Here is a 24,397-nt window from a genome sequence, read left to right on the forward strand (position 1 = left end):
GTTACACACAACAAGAAGAGCACATACAAGGATCTGGAACCCTAGCATCAAAGGAATGAGAAATGAAGATTTGAAACAAGGAAACCAGGACCTGCCTCCAGCTCTGCTCTTCACTCTGAGTGGACACTACTGTATCTATTCAGGTTTTTCTGATCCTCGTGCCTGCAAATTCCTCTCTATCCCGTTTTTTCCTCTCCTTACCAACAATTTTAACTCATCCTTCAAGTTGAAATCTTGTTGCATTTAGTGTTTCTCTAAACCAGTTGGGTCTTCAGTGACTGAGCACTCCTACAGCCCTGACAGAACTTGGTCCTGTGGGAAGTCGACTTTGGCGACCAGTCACCACGCAGGCTGTCTGTTAGTTTGTGCTCCTGAAACCAATCAGTGGAGAGAGGGTGAGAAAGTGGGACTAGACAGAGAGGGAAATTAATTGGAGACGCAACCAAACTCATGAGAGTTTGGTGTTGAGAAAGTCTTTGAGGTTGCACCAAGTTAAAGCAAACAGTCCAGAACTTTATATTCCACTAGGCTAATGACTCCTTGAAAGAAAAATGACTTTGGCTGGGGACGTTTCAGTAATTTCCCCAAAAGGATGAGGAGTAAGGGATGCCTTTTGCTGTTATTGCATGCTTAGAAATGTCTTTCTTTATAGAGGGATCTCGGGACTCCCTGATGGCAGCCAGCACTTCATCAAATCAACTATCACTGCCTTGTTATAAGACTCTATTGTCCTCACTAGCTTTCCTGGGGGGTTGTTTGTTTGAGACAGCGTTCCACTAGCTGGGACTCACCTTGCAACCCAGGCTGGTCTCGAATTCACTCACAGAGACCCACCGGCTTCCATCTCCCTGGTGCTCGAACAAAAGGTGTATTTTATTTCTTGTTTTGGATTGAGTTTTTTTGTTTGTTCGTTTGTTCATTTGTTTGTGTTGATTTTTTTTTTAGTTTTGAGATTTTTGATGACAGAGATCAGATATTTAAAAGCAAAGTACTGAGGTTTAATAAAAATCGGGGGAACCAAAAATTTGTCAAAGAATGGTCAAAAGACTTGATTAACCAAAAACACAGGAACTAATTAAAATTGTTAGCCCATTGTTGGAAGATTTATTTTTTAATCGTGTCTTTGTGTGTATCCATATGAATGTATGCCAAGTGTGTGTGTGTGTGTGTGTGTGTGTGTGTGTGTGTGTGTGTGTGTGTAAAGGCTAGGGTGTCAGATCTCCTGCAGTTTCAGGGTCATTGGAAGCCACCTGCTGTGGCTGTTGGCAAACACCAGTACCCAGGAATAGTAATTAGTATGGGATCTTAACTTCTCAGCCATCTTGATAGCCCTTGGGTTTTCTCTATAAAACATCCCCAAAACATGCGTTTTGACACTTGATTTCCATTCGGTGGTGCCATTTGGGTAGGTTGTGTCTCTTTAGGAGGCAGAACTGGATGAAGATAGGCTACTTCTAGGTCTAGACCCCGTGCTTCCTGCACCGAATTATGAGAAACCCCAGGCTCTCTCCCACAGCGTGACACATGACACCCTCTCCAACCAAGAACCAAGATAAAGCCTTCCACCTTTTAACTACTTCTTCCCTGGGGGATGAGACAAGGTCTTACTCTGGCCCTGGATAGCCTAGAACTCACTCACTGTTTATGGAAATCGGGGTGGCCTTGAACTCACAGAGATCTGCCTGTCTCTGTCTCTTAAAGTGTGGAGATTTAGGAGTGTGTGTCTCCGTGACCCACCTCTGGTAGTTTATCACAGCATCAAGACAAGCACCAAGGGCCAGTGAGATGGTGCAGGGTGTAAAGGCATTTGCCAAGCCTGATGACCTCGGTTCTACCCTGGAACTCATGTGGTGGGAGAGAACACCTGACCATTGTTCTTGCACACATATACAAGCACAAGAAAAATAAATGTTAAAATAAAAAAAAAAAACTTTTCTAGAAGAAATCCACTTTTATTTTGACAAGGCTTAGCTATATAGCACAGTCCACATTTTTTATTTTTTATTTTTTAGATTTATGAGTGCTGAACTCCATGTATGTAAATTCACCATGTGAGTGTAGTGCCTGAAACTGGCCTGAAGAGGGCGCTGGATCCCACAGAACTACATGAAGTTAAGGTGGTGAGCCAGCATGTGGGTGCTGGGAACTGAATCCAGGTCCTCTGTAACAAGTGCTCTTAACCACTGTGCTATCTCTTCAGACCTGTCTTTGATTCTCAATCCTCCTAGGCCATTCACGAGCCGGAATTATAGAAGTGTGACACAATACCATATCTAGGTCTACAGGACCTTAACAAAACAGACTGTTACTTTCTTTCTATCACAGGTTTTCAACCATTTTTTATTATTCTCTATTATTAATTAGGATAAACATTATTCTAATGCCCTGTACACTTTTTTTTTAATTCCACAGATACTCTATATCTCAGTATACATACTAGAACTTATACTACAACAAGGTTTTCCTTCTCCTTCAGGGATCAATGATTTTTACCCCTCGACTGTCACTGAGCTCAGATGGGAATGCATGAATTACTATAGTGCCTCATAGGTGCCTTCCACCTTCCGGGACCATGAGAAAACACATTTCTGAGTGATGATTAATCTTTGCTGTCAACCTGACTGGATTTGGAATAACACACTCCTGAGTGTAGCTGTGAGGGTTTGCAAGAGGGTTTAGCTGATGAAGAATTCACCCTAATTGTGGGTGATGTCATGTCATACTTAGGCTGGTCGACCCAGGCTGTAACAGAAGCAGCAGGGCCACCTCTATGTAAACCCTGGGGGCTGCACAGCTGCAAAAGCATCTTCTGCAGGAGGACCTAGTGGAGGACTTCCTGAAAGACCAAGGATTGCTGGTGCAGATAATGCCAGCCAATTAGGAACTGCTGTTTAGAGGAGATGCTTTCTTGGGACCAATGGGGTGAAGATGGAGGATATTAGAGGAGCTTACAGCAGTGTTCAGAGTGCTTGGTGCAGTGTTTCTCACCTGCTTCTGGAGTCTGGGCTACCTCACCTCCAACCCCCAAGGGCAGGTAGGGTCAGGTGGTGAGTAGCCCAGGGCACAGGCAACACCAGGCTGAATAAAAATAAAGTGATTCTGAGAGGCAGCCTCATCTCTCTCTGCTTGTTAATGTAATGTGACCGGCTGCCTCCCATTACTACCTGGGACTTCTCTGCCGGGGACTGAGGGTGATACCCTCAAACTGTTCAGTCAAAACAAAAACAAAACAAACCCCTTCCCTTGTTGAGTTGCTTTTACAGGTTTTTTTTTTTTTTTTTTTTTTTTTTTTTGTTTTGTTTTTTTGTCACAGTAGCAAAAGGAAAGTCACCTATACAACACCAGTCTGTCATGTAGAGCACATTCACACGTGCATAAAATCCAAGAAATGACTGCACCGCCTACTGGGAAAAAAACACATTACCAGTGGTCAAGAGCAGAGCAGAGGTCTGTATTCTGATCTTAGGTCTGAGCTCAGTCCCTTAACACTGGGGTAAAACTTAACCCTCTTCTCTATAAAATTCAAATAATACCACTTCAGGTTCTTTGAAACAAACAAAAATCCAAACAAAACTTTCAAACTAAAAGCATTTAATTCATTTTGAATGTTCTGTTGCTTGAGTATTACACTGCCGGGAATTCTGTCCTCGGGGAAGTAAGGATGGATATTTACGAAGAGCCAGTTGCAAGCATGTTCGTGACAATTATATTTGATATCAACACAAAATCTATAGTTTGTCCAACAGTAGAGTATATCAGGTCACTGTAGAAGGCGCTAGAGATGGTGCAGCGGTTTACAGCAAGGGCCGCTTTCATAAAGAACCTGATAAGTAGCTCACAACCTGTAACTCCAGCCCCAGAGACCTGGTGCTCTTTGGTGGACTCTGCAGGCACTACATGTATGTTTACATACAGGAAAGCAAAACAAAACTGCACTGAGGTCTGTAGCCCCGCTGCAGCTGCTCTGTGTTGGAATGAGGCTGAGGTTCGGGTTGGGGATTATGGGAATCCTGGGCTAGGTTGGGACCTTCTGAGTTGGGCTGGGGACTTTGCTGTTTATCAAAAGCCTCTGGCATCTTGGACAGAGGAAGAAAGATATAAAACAACAGAAACACCCATAAAGTCAGGAAACAAATTCTTTTTGTTTCTTAATCACGGTAGAGATGAACAATATTTACCACTCAGTTGACAGCTGCTAACCGAAAGAGAATCATCCTGATTTGAGGTTGTTCCCACTGGTAGTTTTCTCATGTTCCAGAGGATAGCCACACATCCATGCACATTCAGGCAGCAAAATATACACACATGTACTTATGCATATACATACACATATGCATGGATGAAATTTAGGGAATACATGTTGAGAGCTGATATGAGGGGAGTTAGAGGGAAATGTGATGAGTGGATTATAATCACATTACATGTATGTATGAAATTCTCAAAAGTATACATTTTAATCATACATACTATCTTGTCATTAAAATTGATACTATATATGCATATTTATTGTATAAAAGCATAAAATGTTATCTCTATAATAGATAATGGTAGTGTTGGGAAATTTTGTTCTTAAAAACCGTGGGTGGGAAAAAAACTTTGCTTGGAATCCCACTTTTGCAGGACCTCAAGCTATGAGTTTTTGCTTGGTTTGGGAGGGGTTAAATAAGAAGTCCCTCTCAGGTGCAAGTATTTTAACCCTTGGTTGTACTATTGTGGGAGGTTTGGGAGCTTTAGATTTCCGAGCCTTGTTGGAAGGAGAAAACCACTGGGGTTGGGCTTTTGAGGGTTAGAGAGTCATTCCACCTCCACTTTCCTGTCAATCAAACTGATTAACCATCTTCGTGCCGCCATGCTTCCTGGCCTCATACCTAACCCTCTGGAATGGCAGATCGAAATAAACTCTTTCACACTTTGCTTTCGGTTGTATTTTATCACAGCGACGAAAATAAAGTGTTTGGGTTTTTGTCTGTCTGAAATGGGGCTTGGCTACGAAGCCCAGACTAGCCTGGAACTCCTTCCTGCCCCAGTCTCCTGACTATTGAGTCACAGGCGTGTGCCCAGGAATGACTGACTTGTTAAAACAACGTCTTCAATGGCTTCTAGGGAGCAGTTGACAAGTAGTCCTAAACCAAAATATTTAAGGTGTATAACTTGAAGCTTTGGAAAACTTATGAAAAATCACCACAACAAAGAACATATTCACCTATCCCATGGTTCCCTGGGTCCCTTCTTAAAAGACCTTCCTCGAACTTCCTTGCTCCTACCCCATGTCCCTAAGTAAGCACTGATTTGCTCTCACTGTTGATCAGTTTTCATTTCTAATTATACCCAAATGGAATCAGACACGATGTACTTTTTGTCTGGCTTCTTTCTCTCAGCATTAACAGATACATTCATACGGTTGTGTGTGTTTATAGGTCATTCCTTTTTATCAGTGATTGGCCCTCCCTTGAATGAGTTACTCCTTTCCAACCCTGAACTTCTCACTGAGGGTTTTAGGCACATTTTACATTTTCTCTTTGTCATTTACCAGGAACTAAGACTTTGTCTACCTAGATCAGAGCGAGTATTCCATGGCACACAGCTGTTTTGCCTCCATTGTTTCAAAGTATTGCTTCATTAAAAAAATTTTAAGATACATTTATTGATTTATGCATATAAGCACACTGTTGCTGTCTTCAGACACACCAGAAGAAAGCATCAGATCCCATTACAGATGGTTGTGAGCCACCATGTGGTTGCTGGGAATTGAACTCTGGAAGAGCAGCCAGTGTTCTTAACCACTGAGCCATCTCTCCAGCCCTTCATTTAAATTTTAATCTTATCTTTGTGCTGTTGCAACAAATAACCCTAACTTTCTGGAAGTATAATTATATTCTTGCAAGTTTTGTTAACCGTAACAAATGCAAACCAGCTGGGTGTGACCCCCACTTTTTTGTTTTTAAAATATAAGTGCAAGGTGAGATAAAGATACAGTCCGGAGGGAAAGTGCAAGCCATGCTTAAGAATATGGGTTCAATCCCTAGCATAATCACAACAATAAAGTGCACATCAATGTGCATATACACAGAGGAGGACAGAGGGCGAGATAGAATGGCAAGTGTGTCCCTGATACCAAATACAGCAAATGGGAAAAAAAAACCCACACAAGATGGTATGATCTTACTAAAGTATTTACTTGCTAGACCGTCGAATGGACTATCATGCTCAGCTACAATTACTGTAATCTTCTAAATCCATGGGGATAACTAAAATGATCAGTAGAACTTCTTAGGAAAAATAGGTGGGGTTATAAATCTTATTCCAAAAATATGAACGGAATTTGTTAATTTTTAGAGTTCATGCAGATCTCATTTTAAGGCTCTGACCTTTATAATTTAACCCTTAATTATAAGTCTGCAAAAGGCTTAGCAAGTAGTTTTATTACTTATAAAACTCCACTCCACCCATTAATCACAAAACTCATTACAATACTGATGGGTCCAAATACATGAATAGGTTTTTAGTCTGTGGTTACTTCAGTTGCTTACATGCTAATTACCATTTAATTATAGACAGTTTCCTTACAGCAAAGTCAAGATGCAAGTACTAAGGTAGCTCCCAAGCACTTTTATAATTAATAACTGAAGAAGCGCCTCAGTTATTTATTTTTGGTGCTGGGAACCGACGCCAGAGCCTTGCATATGTTCGGCGAGCATGTTCTATCGCTGAGTGACATTCCCCAACCCACCTAGTTTCTTCCTAATGCCACATTCGACTGTTGGGACAACACATGCATTCAAAAATTGCAACTCTTTTTGTGTTGTATAAAAGCTTAAAATAATATGCTTCCCTTGCATATAAATACAGTCTAATGGGCTTCCTCTCAATATTTCCTATTAAGGCTACAAATTAGTAGGAAAAGAATAGTGCCTCCCACGGGCTTGCCTGCTTTTTTAATTCTGGAGCCTGACAACAGACAGCAGGAGTGAATGAGAGAACGGACGCAAACGTTGGCAAATGTGAATATGCGAGTCCGCCCCGAAGAAATACTCAGATGTGAATTACACGTGCCCGCAGCCTCAGACTCCACAGAACTCCCCTTGGAAGCATCCGACTGGCCCCTGCCCTAGGGAGGAAAAGCCGGTCCACTGCACCCTCGCTGCAGGAAAGAGAGCGGAAAGCCTGCTCAGACTCCGATGGAATGTGGCCTCACACCTGAGCCCCTGCTCCGGACTCGGGGCGCCCTAGCCTGCAGGCTTCCAGCACGCGCTCCCCAAAGCTGCGCGACCTCAAGGAGAGACCCCCGCCAAGACCGGAGTCCGCCAGGCCCCGCCCATCGCACCCACGTGACGCACGCCCCGCCCACAGCCTCCACGTGACCCGGCCGGCCTCGGCGCGCAGCGTGGATCGCGGCCGGAGCCGCCATTGTTCCGCCGGGGGAGGACAGCGGGGCCTAGTGCTGGCGCCCCGACGCCACTTAGCGGCCGCCTCTGGAGACACTCTGTCCCCGCCGCCCCGTGTCCTGGCGGCGGCGGCGGCGTGAGGCCGGCTGGGGGGGACTGGGAACCCTCGGCCCTCCCCGTGGCGGCGGCGCTCGCCCATTCCCCACTCCGGTGTGAGGGGCGGCCGCGATGCGCTCGGCCTGAGGTGTCGCGGCCCTCGTCGCCTCCCACGGCTGTTCCGGCGGCGTCTGTGCTCCCCGGCGTCATCCCGCGAGTCTCGGGCCGGGAGGGAAGATGGCTGCACGAAGCTGGCAGGACGAGCTGGCCCAGCAGGCCGAGGAGGGCTCTGCCCGGCTGCGGGAGTTGCTCTCGGCCGGCCTGGGTTTCCTGCGCACCGAGTTGGGCCTTGACCTGGGGCTGGAGCCGAAGCGGTACCCGGGCTGGGTGATCCTGGTGGGCACCGGCGCTCTCGGGCTGCTGCTGCTCTTCCTTCTAGGTTACGGCTGGGCTGCGGCTTGCGCCGGCGCCCGTAGGAAGCGAAGGAGCCCGCCCCGCAAGCGGGAGGAGGCGGCCCTGCCGACTCCGGCCCCCGAGGACCCAGCCCAGCTGAAGAATCTCAGAAGCGACGAGCAAAAGAAGAAGAACAGGAAGAAGCTGCCTGAGAAACCCAAAGTGAGTAGTGGCGAGCAGCCCCGGTGGTCGAGGGAGGCGAGAGCACGAGAGAGCTCAGGACGAGGTGGTGAGGTGAACACGTTCCTTGAGTAGGGTGAAGTCGGAATGTATAAGAACGAGTAGGAAAGTCGAGTTTTTTCTGCATGGAAATTAACTCCAGGGGTAGGTATAAATAAATGTGCCCAAACTTACAGTCGTTATGTATGGGAACCTTGGCTTCCCCCAAAAGCTTATCTTCAGAGGCCTATGGACGGAGGCTGCATGTGGAGGGTAATGGGACCCTAGAGAGACGTTGGGAAGTTCAGAAACGACTGCCTGGGAGAGAGAGAGAGAGAGATCTCAAGTCACGCTGAGACCTGAGACCGTGGCTAGTGGAGGATATACGGTGACCTAAAAACTCTGGCTTAAAGAGGATTAAAGGTGTCCATATCAAGACATACTCATCTTAGTTGGAAATGTTAAAGGGAAATGGTTACCCTGCCTTAGCTTGGTGAGTGTGCCCATTCAGCAAAAGGGAGCTGGAAATCTAAGACTCTCAGGATATATGGCTCTGAGCAAAACATAAGGCGAATTCAGCAAAGTAGTCTGTAGTACGGTCCACAGTGTGGCAGGTTTTTATGTGTGTTTGTTTTTAATAAAGTAAAAAGGGGTGACAGATTGGAATGCTGAAGGTAGAGAGGTTTCAAGCCACGCGTTTGCTGGACCACATGTGAAAATGGAAAAGTCATCTCATTTTTTTTTTATTAGGCCTCAGTGTTTTACTTCTGTACCCTGAGTTGTGATTTCTCCGTAGCATTTTGGTATATTTGTTGGGGAGATCTTGTGCATGGCACGCATGCAGAAGTCAGAGGAGAACTTGTTGGAGTTCTCTCCTTCCACCACGTGGATCTTGGTACTCAGGCTTGTTGGCAAGTGCGTTTACCCACTGAACTATTTTAGTAGCCTGTTTTGCATATTTTATGTAATATGAAAGATAAGTAACATTGGAAATTGTCTATTAGCGTAGTGTGGGTGGTTGCATGCATTTGATCCCAGCACTCGGAGGCAGGGTCAGGGCAATCTCTGAGTTTGAGACCATCCTGATCTACATAGTTTCAGGACCACCAGAGCTACATAGAGAAACCTTGTCTCCAAAAAGAAAAAGAAATACCTCCTATTTTTCTATCATCTGAATGTAACTCTTAACCTTTTCAGAACAATTCAATAAGCCAGTGCCAGGTTCTTATTATGAAGAGATGTGCTCTGGTGTGTTTGATGGGCATGTAGGAATTAAAGTCGATCATGGCAGCTAGTGTGTGGGAGACGGGTTCATAAAAACTGTGTTCATGGACCATAAGTGCTAAATAGAGGTGTGAATACAATGTTGATGTGATTTAGAAGGTAGAGACTAGTTGCACTTTGAGAAATTTAGGAAGGTTATTAAAGGAAGCTGGGGGGTCACATAAAAAATATTGTTAGTAATAATACAATAAAGAAGGCTGGCAGCTCATATGAGCATTCAGGTTTTGATTGCTGAGTGGAAAGATAGAAGAGAGGAAACCTAGAAAGTTACCAGTATAATACTTCCAGGAGTTAGGAGAGGAGAAACAGCACTGAGAGCATGCATAATTAAAAGGTCTGTAGACAGCATCAAGGGTTAAGAAATGTTTTAATGAAAATAGGACGCTTGGCTTCACAGTAAAGGTGATCTTGAAACAAACCACAATCATTAATACTAAGGTTATGAAATTTTCAAGGCCTCTTTAGGATGTTTAGAATTTCAGATGGACCTGAGGAGAGAGACCGTCCAAAAGCCCATTTGAAGTGATCGTGATACAGATGACTCATCTAAGGAAGAACACACTTACTCACTATAGGAAATGTACAACAGATAGGATTTGGCTCGTCCCCCTTTTCATTTGTGTTAAGGAAGGGGGATGGAAGGGTAATAAGTAAATCTACTGAGATCTTTGAAGAGCTGGAATTGAGATTGGATCATTGATTTTGAATTGGGTGAAAAAATAACCATCTGCCAAATAGTAATAAGAATGTATTAGGGAAGTTATGGTCCTGAAACTTTTGACTACAACTCAGAAATATGTTTTGTATTCCAGCACAGGCATAAACTTGTTTTTCTTCAGTGCATTTGTGACTCACAAAATTGGTCTCTCATTTGATTATAAGGACTGACACCCCTATCCCAAACTCCCCTTAGAGAAATACTGTTTTCTCTAGGTATGAACTTCTTCATTTTCTATTCACTTTGTTTCTTGTACTGTGCTGCATTTTTACCTAGGGTAGGAAAAAAACAGGCCTACTTACAGGTCGAAAGCAAGGAGTGTCTTTCTTCTTACTATGAGAGAAACACAAAAAGTAAAAGCTCATTGTCTCCCCAGGAAGCTCTATGCTCCACATACACAGTCCACTCCCTTTGTATGCTCTGCTTTCATGGATTAAACAAAATAAAGACCAACATTTTATTTTTAGGGACTGGTGGTTTTTTGCTAAGTAGGTTAGAGTGCTTGCATGGGATGCATGAATCTCTGAGTTTGTTGGCCAGAACTGCATAATTTGGGGGTCTTGTCATGTGCCTATAGTCCCAACATTCAAAGTGATCTTGGTTAAAACACTGAAGGAGTCTTCCTTAAGTATTTGCAGTAGAGTCAGTCGAATGTTCTTAAGATTTGTGGATTCCTGAGTTGCATTTCAAACCATTAAAGTCAAACTGTTTAGAACTGGGTCTAGAGGACCTGCTGGACGTGTCTGGAAGTGCTCCTCAACCTCGGCCCTGAGGTTTTGGCTCTACAAGAGTGCACCACTGCCTGGCTTTTTACATTAGTGTTCATAAGCTGATTAGTTTGAAAGTCACTCACTGGGATAGAGCATAAAGCCTGTGCTATAAGAACTTTTGTTTTCTGTATGTTTGTTTTAGAGACAAGGTCTCACTCACTATACAGCTCTGGCTGTCTTGGAGTTTAGCAGGTAGACCAGGTTGGTCTTGAATTCAGAGCTTTCCCTCCCTCTACCTCCTGAAGTGCTGGGACTAAAAATGAACATCACTACACAGAGATGACCCTGTAATTTCAGCACTGAGGTAGAGGAAAATTACTTGAGGTCCAGGCCATTTTGAACTATGGTATTCATTTAAAAAACAATAAGTCTTTCTAGCAATGCAGTGGTGGTATACCTGTAGTCATAAAACTCAAGCAGAGACAGGGATCTTGAATTTGAGGTCAGCCTCAACTCTACAGCAACACCCCCCCCCCCCCCCCCAATTTTTCTGGTTGAGTCATTCAGGTGGATTTGGTGTGATGTAAACTACTAGTTTCTTCGAATGGACATTTTATGTTTCAGGATATATTGCCTAAATTATGCAATCCCTATTTTCAAAATGTTTATGTGTGATATATATATGTTTGTGTGAACTTGAATATGTGTGGCTATAGAAGCCAAAGTCAATGTTGAATATCTTCCTTAATCTTCTCTTTCTGTCTTAAACATTTGTTATGTGTTTGAATGTTTTGCCTGCACATAAACGTTGCTTGGGGCCATGGAGGCCAAAAGAGGGCATTGGATCCCTTGGTACTGGAGTTACAAGTGGTCATGAGCAACCACAAGTAATCAGTTTTGTTTTAATTTTTATACATTTTGATCATATTTCTTGCCCTTCCCCAACTACCCAGATCTTCCCTACCACGCTCCCCACCCAACTTAATGTACTTACTTCCTGTACTTCTGTGCCCTCAGAAACAAAGGGCTGGAGAGATGATGGCTCAGTGGTTAAGAGCAGCGACTGCCCTTCCAGAGGTCCTGAGTTCAAGTCTCAGCAACCACATGGTGGCTCACAACCATCTGTACTAAGATCTGATGCCTTCTTCTGGTGTGTCTGAAGACAGCTACAGTGTACTCACATAAATAAAATATTTTTTTTAAAAAACAAAAAGGTCAAAACAGATAAAACCAGTAAGACAAATAAATAACAAAACAAAAGGTGTACCATAAAACATGATTGTGTTTTATGGTAGCTAACTACTCTTAGGCATTGGGCCTGCCCTGGAATGTGTTTGATGGCCTTCCATTGAAGAAAACCTTTTCTTTCTTTTTGTTTTTGGAAACAGGGTTTCTCTGTGCAGCCTTGGCCATCCTGAAACTCTGTAGACCAGGCTGGCCCCAAATTCAAGAGATTTACCTGCCTCTGCATTTCAAGTGCTGGGATTAAAAGCATGTGCTACCTCCATTGGCTTTTTGTATCTTAATAAATTATATATCCACTCCTCCAATTCCCTTACCTCCTTCTTAAGATGTTCCCAACTTCACATATCCTTTTTTTCAATGACCCACTGAGTCCAGTTAATGCCTGGACGCACAAAGGTATGGGGTGGGTGACTTTCCATCTACCGTAATTTAGGTAGTCATAGCCTGAAAGGAAAGTGACTCCCTCTGTCCTAGCGCCTGTCAACTTCCAGTAACTCCTTAGCTAAGAATGAGGCCTGTGGGCTCATGCGTCATCCACGAGGGACTTGGGGACTGTCTTGATCTTGGGCAGGTAACTGTTACCGTTTCTTCCTGAGCACAGTAGCCATGTCATGTCCAAAGAGCGTTTTCCAGCTCCTCTTCATCTTCCTGTTTATATTCTTTCCTCCTCTCCCACAGCGTTCTCTGAACCTTGGGTGGGGAATGGGGTGTTGTATTTGGAGCGGAGCGCTCGTGTTATTTATTCTCAGCATTTTACTCGGTTTTCATTCACTTTGTTAACTGCTGCCCATCACAGAACACTTTTGGCCTGTGTTGAAAGCAGCACTGAGCTGTGGCGTGAACACAAATTAGAAAGGCAGTTTTAGTATCGTGTCCCTTTAACATGTAGTAGCCAGCTACCCAGGCTTTGACTAAGTTGTCTTACTGGCTTCATGTCTTGAATTTCGTTTTTGTTGTTTTGTTTTTGAGAGATTGAGAAAAGGAAAAAGAAGTTGGGAAGGTGGGGAGGATCTGGGGCATTGGTAAGGGCAAGGAATGTGGTAACGGTCTACGACTCCTCAGCCGTGGGCTGTGCACAGCTTTATATGGTACTAACATGTGCCTCTCCTGTTGTTGCCCATAACAGTCACTCTACTAGGGCACCAGTTGGTGCCTACACACTGCCTGGCAGGTAGATACTGTACTGTGAAGAGTTCATTCCTCTTCCAGAGACGTGCACAGCAGCTTCCACGTGAAAAGCTAGCCAGTGGGGAGGAAATTTCCCAGTCAGCTTCAGACTGACTTCTCTGTACCCATACTGCCCTGCCTGCCTCCCCTCCCCCCCCAGCTGGTCTCGCCTGATTTTCCATGTTCTGCAACCAAGTACTTCACTTTGTTTAGTTTTTAAAACAGGGTCTCTCACTGAATCTGAAGCCTTTCAGTTGGCTAGACTGGCTGGCCTGCAAACTTGAGGGTCCCTGCCTAATACACCCCATTCACCCCAGTCTGGGAGTTATCGATACAGGTGATGGTTATGTGGGTGCTGAAAACAGTTGAGCTTTCTCCCTAGTAACCTAAGATTTATTTTTAAAACTTTGGTTTCATTTGTAGGATGATTATATTAAGCCCTTTAAATACATCTTTTTTTTTTTTTTTTTTTTTTCCGGTATTTGAGACAGGATTTCTCTGTGTGGTCTTGACTGTCCAGGAACTTGCTGTGTGTACCGGCTGACCTCAAGTCCCAACAGTTGGCCTGCCTGATGTGTGCCCCACCACCCTGCTTTTGCTTTCTGTTATTAAATATGTTTTTTAACCTATATTGGTTTGCTTTTTATCCTCTAATAATAAAATAATAATAAAAAATCTAGCTATAGATCTTTTAGGTGAGAATTGCAGGTTTCTATCTCTAAAACGGAAAGGAAAGGGTACCTTTCATTTTCAGGCTTTTTTCTTTCATTCTTTTTCTTTTCTATTGGCATTTAAAAAAATAATTCCTTTATGTGGTTTTCCATGTTGCCCCCAAGTCAGTTCAGATTTTAAATGATTTGATCTTTTAGTCTGAGTAAAGATTTCAAAAGATGTAGGATCTTGGATGAATGGTCTTTAGCGTTAGGAAGATTGAGAACCATTGTTTTAACTGCTGGACTATCTCTTCAGCCCCTGGTTTGTTTGTTTTTAAGTATCTTTCTTACTTAGTAGCACAAGCTCACCTCTAACTCAGGAGCCTCCTGTTTCAGTGGTGATGTCCTGACTCTTGAATGTTGAGATTGCAGGCATTTGCCCCCGTGCATAGCTAGTAAGGATAATAATGAATTTCCATCTTGCCTAAAATCAACACTTTATAGCTTTTGAACTAACAATCAAAACCTCTTTCCATGGCCTGTATGTCCCAGCACCTGCTTCTTTCAAAGCCACTTGGTGCTGCTTTAAACTGCACTGGTAGTTGTTGCCTGGTTTGGTTCTTCACAGATGTTTTCATTGTTTATTGTCTTTACATAATTGATTTACAAATGATGAAGCTTCTAGAACTGTCTTTCACCATTAGTTTTATCAGTCCTTAGATCTTATTAAAATCACCTTCGAAAGCCAGAAGAGATGGCTAAGGTCTGTAATCCCAGCATTTGGGCAGCGAGGCAGGAAGGTTAGTAATTCAAGGCTGGCCTTGGCTCCATAGCAAGTTTAAAGCCAATTGGCTTAACACCAAACATACATACATTCATATATATATATATATATATATATATCAGAATTTTTTCCAGGCACTGTATTTGGAGTTGTTATCCCCTTCAGTACTCTGCCTTCAGATGGCTTCCTTTATGATGGTCACTAGGGTATGTTCTGCTTCTCAGCGGCTACATAGAGTGCAAGGCAGTGGCAAACCCTGCCTGACATGAGAGGCTCTGTTTGGTCGCTGAAATGCCTAAAATAACACTTGTAGTCATTTGAGGAATTTGATATCAAGCTAAATAAATGTATAGTTTAATATATTCCCAGTGGAACTAGGACTGTTCTTGGTTTGATTTATTTGGTAGTGGTTTTGCTGGTACTGCAGAAAGTACTTTTGGATGGGACTAGATTTAATACCCAGCACCCATTCAGTAGATCACAACAATTCATAACTCCATTCCCTTTTCTGGCCTCCAAAGACATCTGTGGGCACACAGTGCACGTATACTTAAACAGGTTCATACACATAAATTTTTTAAATCTTAAATTCTACTATTTAACACATCAGTCTATTTTTCTCTTATTACACATAAAGGATTGAATGCAAGTCTATATGCTATAGAAGTGCTCTACTACTAAGTTACAACCCTGTCTTTACCTTAAAGTATATTCCTCTGGCTTTAATTTTAAAAGAATAGTAGTAATATGGGGCTAGAGAGGTGGCTCAGCAGTTAAGATACTCAGTTTTCTTCCTAGCACACATATTCTGTGGCTCTCAAAAGCCTGTAACTGAAGCTCTACAGGGTTTAGATGTCTCAGGCCTTCATGGGTACCTCCCATGAATAATAATACATTCACAAATTTTTTAGTGGGGCTGGAGAAATGGCTCCGCAGTTAAGAGCACTGACTGTTACAGAGGTCTTGAGTCCAGTTCCCTGCAACTAAATGGTGGCTCACAACCATCTGTAATGGAATCTGATGTCCTCTTCTGGTGTGTCTGAAGACAAAGACAGTATACTCATGTACAAAATAAGTAAATATAAAAGAAGAAAGAAATCTTTAAGTGATATATCAAAAATACTCCTGGTTTCACAGAAGAGCCTTGAGATTAAGTGACATACTTGAGGTCATAGACAAGAGGAGTTTCGTAAGCTAAATGGTGTTCTAATTTCCAGTTTAAGAAAGTCATGTTGCATTTTGTTTTGTTTTTAGTTTTTGGCTTTTCAAGACAGTGTTTCTCTGCATAGTAGCTTTAGCTGTCCTGGAATTCTCTCTGTAAAGCAAGCTGGCCATGAACTCACAGAGAACCACCACCTGCCTCTTGAGTAGTGGGATCGAAGGCATATGCCACCACTGACTAGCCTAGGTCATTTTTATACCTCTCTGATTTCTGTGGTATTTTCCAGGATATTAAATTGTATTCATAGAATAAACCCAACTTTCCCAGTTAAGTTACATCTTTATTGCTTTAAAGTATAAGAAAGCCTTGGAAGCTCACAGCGAGCAAACTGACAACTAGAGACATGTGTAGGACTGACCTAGTTCCTCTGCATATATGCTACAGTTGTGTAGATTGTTCTTGTGGCACTCAACAGTGGGAGCAGGGACTCTCTTGACTCCTGCCAACTTTTGGGACTGTTTTCCTCAGACCAGGTTGCTTTGTTAAGCCTAGGACAAGGGGAGGGAGGAAAAACTGCAGTTAGAATGTAAAAGAATAATAAATGTTTTTAAGTTATTATTCAAATAAAATAGAAAGTTCTAAGTTTGATGTCATCTAGGGAGTTCTTATACTTCTTGTGTTTTCTGTCTAATTCTACTAATGACTTTGAAACTGATATAAAGAAGGCTAGAAACCATCATCAGATTCTAGGCAAAAAGCACAAAGACAATAAGCCCTGTCTGTTGCCCTTATCTCAGTCCTTATGTCAAACAAAACAGTGCTTGTACTTAATTTTTTAGAAATCAGAGCATAATTTAACCATGTCACAGGTATTCCATCCATGATACAATTAATCAGGAAATATTTTGTAATCCCTGAAGAATTGGACTTTGGCTGGGATCTTCACCACAAAATGAAATAGCTCAGACTATATGGCAAAACTTGCAAATTATATTGTAGATTATATTCATAAGATTCTAGTGTTATGAAGAATTTTTTAAGTTGAAGTTGGGCTTTAAAATAGATAAACACAATAAAATAGTCTGCACAGTGTGGGACCTACTTAGTAGAAGTAGAGAAACAACTCCCAGAGACTGTCTTCTTAACTTCCACATGTGCTCTCTCATGTACACACAAATAATTTTACATCACGGGGTTAACTGTAGCTATTGCGTCTTATCTCAGTTTGTCCAGTTCCAAAACCCATGCTCCATCTCTGTGGCAATTGGTAATTGAAATTCTAGTTTCTAACTAGTTTCCAAGTAATTTCCAGTTGTGCTGTTCAAATTTCGTAGCTAGGTATAATAAAACTCAGGGCTCATTAGAAGTCAGATTGTTTTGTAATCCTATTTAGTAAAGGCTGTTCACATGACATAGAAGTCTGCTGTTAATCATTGTAACCAAAATTTTAAGAGGAAAGATTGTTCAGTTACATAGAGAGATGGTGCAGGCTAGGTGCAGTAGCACATGGGTTTTAATCCCAACACTCCAGAGGTTAGGGCCAGCCTGTTCTATATAGCAAGAACCAGTAACACTTACAAGTGAGACCTTGTCTCAGGGGAGGGGAGGGAAGAGGAATCGGGAGGAAGGAAAAACTAACCACAGGAAATGAGAACAGTTAAGTTTGGCTAGAGAAGACAGTTAATATGAACTGGAAAAGTCTATGATATTTAGGTGCAATGGCTTTCCCACATAGGCTTAACTTCCAGGAAGGCTGAAGTGGGAGGTTTACATATATCCAAGAGTTTGAGGCCAGTTTGAATAACTCATTGAGATTCCATTTCTATTTAAAAAGAAAAAGGAAGTCAAACTAGTAGCGCACACTTAACCTTACACCTCAAAAGATGGGTGAGATAGTTTAAGGCTAACCTGGGCAATGTAAGCAAGATTTCACCTAAGAAAATAAAGACAAGCCAGTCTATGGGAGTGACAAGTTAAGACAGAGGCTGGAAAGTGGAAACGAGCTTCTGAGGACCTGGTGTCAATGGCCTAAGTGTACTTCACTTCTTAGGGGTCTTACCTCCCATGCATTGCTCCATCCTATGATCACACTTACCTAGGGAGTGATCAAAGCAACTCAGAAGAAAGAAACCAGATCAAGAGTAAGGAAGTATGGGTTCAGGCTTTCACCGTCTCATTCTAACAGGTTAAAATACAGCAGGTTAATTAGACATTTATTCAGCTATGAAGACAGCTTTTGTTTTTGACTTCCTGCCACATATCTTTGGAAAACCTACAAATTGGATTTTTAAATGTAAATGGTCTCTGTCTGATATTTTTAATGATTTATTTTTATTCTACTTTATGTGTATAAGTGGTTTACATCTTTGATGCCAAGGGAGGACAGAAGATGGTATCAGATCTCCTGGAATTAGAGTTACTATGGTTTTTAGCCACCCAAACTTGGGTTCTCTGCAAGAGCAGCAAATGCTCTTAACTACTGAGCCATCTCTCCAGCCCCTGCTTGATTATTTTTAACAATGCATGTAAAGTTATATTATAGACACTTGTTTAAGATTTTAAATAGATTTTTCATACAAAAATATTATGATTTCCCTTTCCCCAGCTTATTCCAGCCTCCTTCCAATTCCCTAGCCACCCAAATCTACACCTTTTTTTCTTTCTTTATAGTATGCCGACATGCATCTTAAAAAAAAGAAGAAGAAGAGTAAAATACAAACCCAAATAGGACAAGGCAAAAGGGGTTTGGGAAGAGAGCCAGAGAAGAAATACATAAGAAGAGCACGGTTATTTGACATTCATTCTCCCCTTCAGTAGTCAGCTATACCATGATATGCACTTCGGTAAAAGTCTATTCTGCAAATATTAGAAACAAAGTTTTTAAGACTATCACATCAATTGACTGACTTTAATGGGCTGAATATGAGAGAAATAGATAAGTGAGAAGAAGACTATAATGAAGACTGTATGACCCATACGTCCTAAAATATTTTCTGTCTAGCTCTATAGAGAAGAAGTTTGATTCTTAGTACTTGGATGGGGGAATGGGGAGCAGAATCAGTTGAATCTGAGTTCTAGACCAGCCAGAGCTGCACAGAGAAAACCCGTCTCAAAGTAAACAAAAAAGTTTGATGAGGTTCCGGACAATGGGGTCACTGGTCAAGAAAATGTACCTCTCTTTCAAGGGACCCTAATTTGTTTTCCACATTGAACTAAACTCCAGAAGGTCTCACAGCCTCTTCTGGCCTTCATGCACACATAATTCGAGCAAACATAAATAAATAAATAAATAAACCCACCTTAAAAAATGTTTACTGACTCTTGAATAGCACCAAAACCCATAGGGATGTTCTGAGATTGCCCAGTAATGTGATCACAGTGTAAATACATTTCAGAGCTCCTTGTAAACTATCTTTGCTTCTTCTTCTTCTTCTTCTTCTTCTTTTTTAAGTTATTATTAGAGGAACTACTGTGTGGGATCAGAAAATTTGTGGTACAGAATTTTGTGTATAAGTTTATTACTAGAGGGTTGCTGGAGAGGGGTCCTTTTCTAGAGGACCCAAGTTCAGTTTCCAGCATCCACAAAGGGTTCTCAGTCATTTATAACTTCTGTTACAGGGAATTTGATGCTTTCTTCTGATCTCCACAGGGACACATGGCCAGTAGACATACATGTAAGACAAAACATTCATACAAAATAAATAAAAATATAAAACTTAAAAACATTTTTATAATATTACAAAACACCCATTAGTCCATTGAAATTTCCATGATTTCCCTGTTAATTTGGCTCAGGGAAGAATTTCATTGTTGTATATGTTATTTCCCAGTTATAAATCTTTGGTCTTATCTGTCAGTTTGATAATACAGTGTTTTTTTTTTTTTGGTTTTTTTTTTTTGGTTTTTTTGTCACCTATGCAGCCAAATGGACGTACTGTTGATATCCCCGAGGATGAAGTTGTTAGAACTCCCCGAAGTATAACTTCAAAGCAGCCACCAGAAACAGACAAGAAAAATGAAAAGGTAAGCTTGGGAACATATGTATACAACCTTAAAGAAAATGACATAAAACTATGCTTTTATGTTTAATAGGACTGTAAATCTTTCATTTAAGGAAACTGGAATATCTAATCATACTAGATAGGTCATAAAAGTTAAAGTTTTGTTTCTAAAGAAGACTATGTCACCAATTTTTTAAAACCTTACAATGGTGTTAGTAAACATTCATTATGCCAAAAGTAGTTTATGACTTGAGTATCTTGTTTGAGTGAGGTTCTGGCTTTACAGGTTTCTTCTGATACAAATTTAACAAGATTCTATCCTATTAGAATCATGTTACTCATGATAATGTACTTTTTAATGTAAAAAATGCTTAGCAAAATTGTCTAGTGGTGTTGATTAAATTGATTTCCCTTATTTGGGGAATAGAATTGTCTACCTATTAAATGGTTGATTTTATTTAACAAAATGGTTCTATGCTGAGAGAACTATTTAAAGGGTTTGTATAAGGGCTAGCAACATGACTCAGCAAGCAAAGGCATTTGCCACCAAGCCTGAAGACCTAAGTTTATCCCCAAAACTTATCACTATAGTAGGAGAAATTGTCTGGCTTCCACAGGTGCTTCTGTATGTGCATGTGTGTGCACATGCATGTGGCAGTGTATACGTTTACATTCTCGTGGAGACCAGAAGAGGGCATTGGATCCCCAGGAGCTGGTGTTCTAGAGAGTTGGGATCTGCTTGTCATGTGCATTGGGTACTGAACTTGAGTCCTCTGGAAAAGTAACAATTGCTCTGAACCATTGAGCTGCCTCCAGCCCTATAGAATTCGATTTTTGTACACAGTATAATTCTATCTCAAGTTATAACACTGGCTTCTTTCTCGTTTAAGTCTACAGATATAAGACTTAGTCTAGAAAGGAAAAGAAAATACACACCCGTATATTTTATATATGGAGAGCTAGAGTGAGCTTATTTGTATAAATCAGATTAAACTGCCATAGTTTTCTAGGTTGGTTTTTATTCATTTTTACAATATATTTTAATGTCTGTTTTTAGAGCCCAGACTAGCTTCACACTTAACGATTCTCCTGCCTCCACCTTCATAGTGCTGGGATTACAGGTGCATGCTGCCACATGTATTTGTTTTCTAGATCTTTATCAGTGCCTCATTGATAACCAGTTTCTAGTAAAGATCATACAGGGCTATTGGCCAGACACTGTGCTCAGTAATTACCAAAGGGATAGAGGTATAATAATCGTTTTTTATATTTGTCTGTTTATCTGGTTAGGTTTGGGTTTGTTTGTTTTTTTTTTTCCAAGATAGTGTTTCTTTGCATAGCCTTGACTGTCGTGGAACTTGATCTATAGACCAGGCTGACCTTGAACTCAAAAGGTCTTGTGTGCCCAGCTATATTTTTACCCTCAGAAATAATTGCAGTCTAGGTAAGAAGAAGCAAACAGAAGCAAATGGAGAAGCTGTCTAATAAAGTAGGGTATTTGATGCCAGGTAGTCAGTCAGTGGAGAAAGGAAATCCTACATGGGTAGCCAGAAAAGATGGACTTGCTGGAGATGGTGGAGGAAGGAGCAGTTCATCTGTAGGTTGAAGGCCACCTTGATGTACATAGTGAGTTTCGGGCCAGCCTCGGCTGCGCAGTGAGACTGTCTCAAAACAAAGGGAAGAAAATTAAAGTTGGGTGGTTTTTCAGCAACATTTATGATGAATGAATCCATTATCTAGGATTTAAAAGATCTGAATTAAAGGAGGAAATGTGAAAATTGCTAATTAGAAAACCAGTCATAAGCAAAATGTGTAAAGGTTGGTTACTAGTAGATTGTTAAAAGATAAGGTCAGTGATATCCACTGGGATCCTAATGTCATTCCTAATATCATTCACTATAAGAACTAACAGCATTGAGTGAGCAACACTGAGGGGCGTGTGCTTTACTTTAATAGCTAAATAAGTACATAACTGCACAAGTAATACCTGGTAATATTTCTTCATTTACTCTACGGCAGCAATTCTCAGTTTGGTCATTGAATCCCTGAGAAAGGGGCCCTAAGGACCCTTTGGTTGGGTGTCTGAAAATAAAACTATTTGCCTAGTAATTAAAACACGATTTGCCTCTTTTACTATGATGATATTTGCACTGATGATGATGAAGCAGTGGGTGAAATTCCTGGCTCCTGCGTACATGTAGCATATTGCAGCTTGGTCTTCATGTGGTTCCCCCAACAACTGGAGCAGGGGTTGCCACTGACTATTTCCTGCCTGTGGATCCTGTTCCTCCAACTAGACTGCATAGGCCTGGGTGGGCCGAGTCTTCTATAGGGATGTAAAGCAAATACGTAAATTAATGGGAAAAGGAAATTACTGGCTCTTTGCCGTGACTCAAGACAACAGCACTAAACTAGAGCTGTTCTTTATTCTTACTGTTGTCCACTCCATTTTGGAAAAGGAAAGTTTGCTAGTTTCATTTAAGAGTGCTTTATCAATAAATGCAATAAAAAAAGATTGTTACTCTGTATTCATTATCACATTTATTGTGTGTGTATCATGTGGTCAGGATAATTTGCAAAGAGGAATCATTTCCCTCATCTTGCCTTGTGGGTTCTAGCGGCTAATGATGAACTTGGGTTGTCAGACTTGGAAGCAAGCACTTTTACCTGATGAACCATCTTAAAGTACATGATTTTTAACTATTCTGCATGGTGAAATGTGACTGTGTATAAAGGTATACTTTCATGTTGAAGAACAGTGAGTTTTTAAGAAAAAACACTTGTACTGTGATTGTAAGATGAACTAGCAACTTACCTCGTATCCTGTTTTTCTTTGAAATAATGATTGGCTTTTCAGACATAAGTGTCTGTAGGCATTTTCTCAAGAGTAAACAAAATTATTCTATGACAAGGAAAACAAGATAGTGTTACTGCAAATTATAAATGGACTTGTCAAATAGAAATTAAAAATTTGGAAGATTTAGATTTGTTCTCATGACATTAACAACTTCTAATATTTAAAAAATTCTGATAATATCACTTTTGGTATTATAAATATGATTTTCTCTTTAAAGCATGGAATGGTGGGACATGGATTTCATGCCAGAATTTGGGAAATGGGAGCAGGAGGATCAGAAATTTAAGAGTAGTTCCATCTAAGCTAAAAATACTAGTTCAGTCTGAGACCAGCTTAGGCTGCGTGAGTAGTTCCTGTCTCAAAAAAGAAACAGAAATTTACAATATATCCTACTGTTTCATAAGATTTGTGTAAGTAAGTGAGCCAGTATTTTGTAGTTGACCAATACCTTTATACTACAGAATCATGTGTGCACTGTAGCAGGCAGATCCCTGTACGTTCAAGGCCAGCCAGGGGTACATAAGACACCCTATCTTTTAAAACAAAACAACAAAAACCATTAAATAAGTATTCATTCAAAGTTAATTTTAATATGGTAGAGTATGAAAAGGTTTTTTTTAATGTGTGGGGGAGTTTTGCCTGTGTGTACATGTGTGTGCTCTCAAGAAGTGCACATGGAATCTAGAGGAGGGTTTGGATACTCTGACACTTTAGTTACAGATAGTTTCTTTGCTAAAAATCCTCATGTTTTCCCAGTGATTTTAGAAGACATTTCACAGGTTGTTTTTTTGTTTTGTTTTGTTTCCCCTTTTCTTTTAAGGTTTATTTATTTATTTAAATGTATGCCTTTGTGGGTTTATATGAATATTCATGAGAAGGGCGGGGTGAGGTATCAAATACCTAATATATACAGTTCTGAGTTGGCCACGTGGCCAGCATGGATGCTGAGAACTAACTTGGATTCTCTGCAAAGCCTCTTAGCCAGTGAGCCATCTTTCCAATCCTCACAGTCCACAGTTTTGAACCTAAGCTAATCCCTGCCTGTGGAGCTAGCCTGATCTCAACTTCTTAACCTTCCACAGGTCCTGCTACATTTTTTAAAGAATTAATAAAAATTTTTAAAGAAATAATAAAAATTTTACTAAATTGAGCACGTATCGTAGGGTTTTTATTATTACAAAGAGACATCATTACCAAGACAACTCTTCAAACTACATTTAATTGGGGCTGGCTGACAGGTTCCGAGGTTCAGTGCACTGTGTCATCATCATGTCAGGGAGCATGGCAGCATCCCAGCCCCTTACAGGAGGGTATCAGAGCCCACTCCTACAGTTCTTCCACACCTGCTCCAACATGGCTACACCTCCTAATAGTGCCACTCCCTGGACCACACATTCAAAGCACCACAACATAGCTGTGCACACCTTTAACCCCAGCACTCAGGAGGCAGAGGCAGGTGTGTTTCTGAGTACCGGGACGGCCACCATCAAATTATATAATAATTTCCTAATTCCCAAAAGAAATCTCATGTCTTTTAGTAATTATTTGTTTCCTTTTTTTCCTTCTAATTTCCAACCCTGAAAACAATCTGATGTAATACTAAGGGAGAATACTCAGGATTATCTGAAGAGGAGAAAACATTCTCCCTTCTTCATTGGATGGATCTCTGTGTGAGCCAGGGATATAGCTCAGTAATAGATCATTTGCCTACCATGCCACAGTA

The 24,397-nt window shown here is 41.3% G+C and overlaps 1 protein-coding gene across 4 annotated transcripts in view; it reads left to right on the forward strand.

Annotated features, from left to right (window-relative positions):
• Positions 1–7,400: 7,400 nt before the first annotated feature.
• The window catches only part of MTDH (metadherin), a 50,790-nt gene continuing 33,793 nt past the window's right edge, over positions 7,401–24,397 (forward strand). For 3 of the 4 annotated variants that reach the window (XM_080909490.1, XM_080909492.1, XM_080909493.1), the window contains exons 1-2: positions 7,402–8,096; positions 19,738–19,839. In XM_080909490.1, the coding sequence (XP_080765616.1) occupies positions 7,719–8,096; positions 19,738–19,839 (480 nt within the window). In that variant the 5' untranslated portion in view covers positions 7,402–7,718. Of the gene's footprint in view, positions 8,097–19,737; positions 19,840–24,397 lie in introns of all 4 variants that reach the window. The other variant, XM_080909491.1, reaches the window with a different exon arrangement.

The sequence above is a fragment of the Micromys minutus genome (assembly GCF_963924665.1).
Source record: "Micromys minutus genome assembly, chromosome: 33".
Lineage (NCBI taxonomy): Eukaryota > Metazoa > Chordata > Mammalia > Rodentia > Muridae > Micromys > Micromys minutus.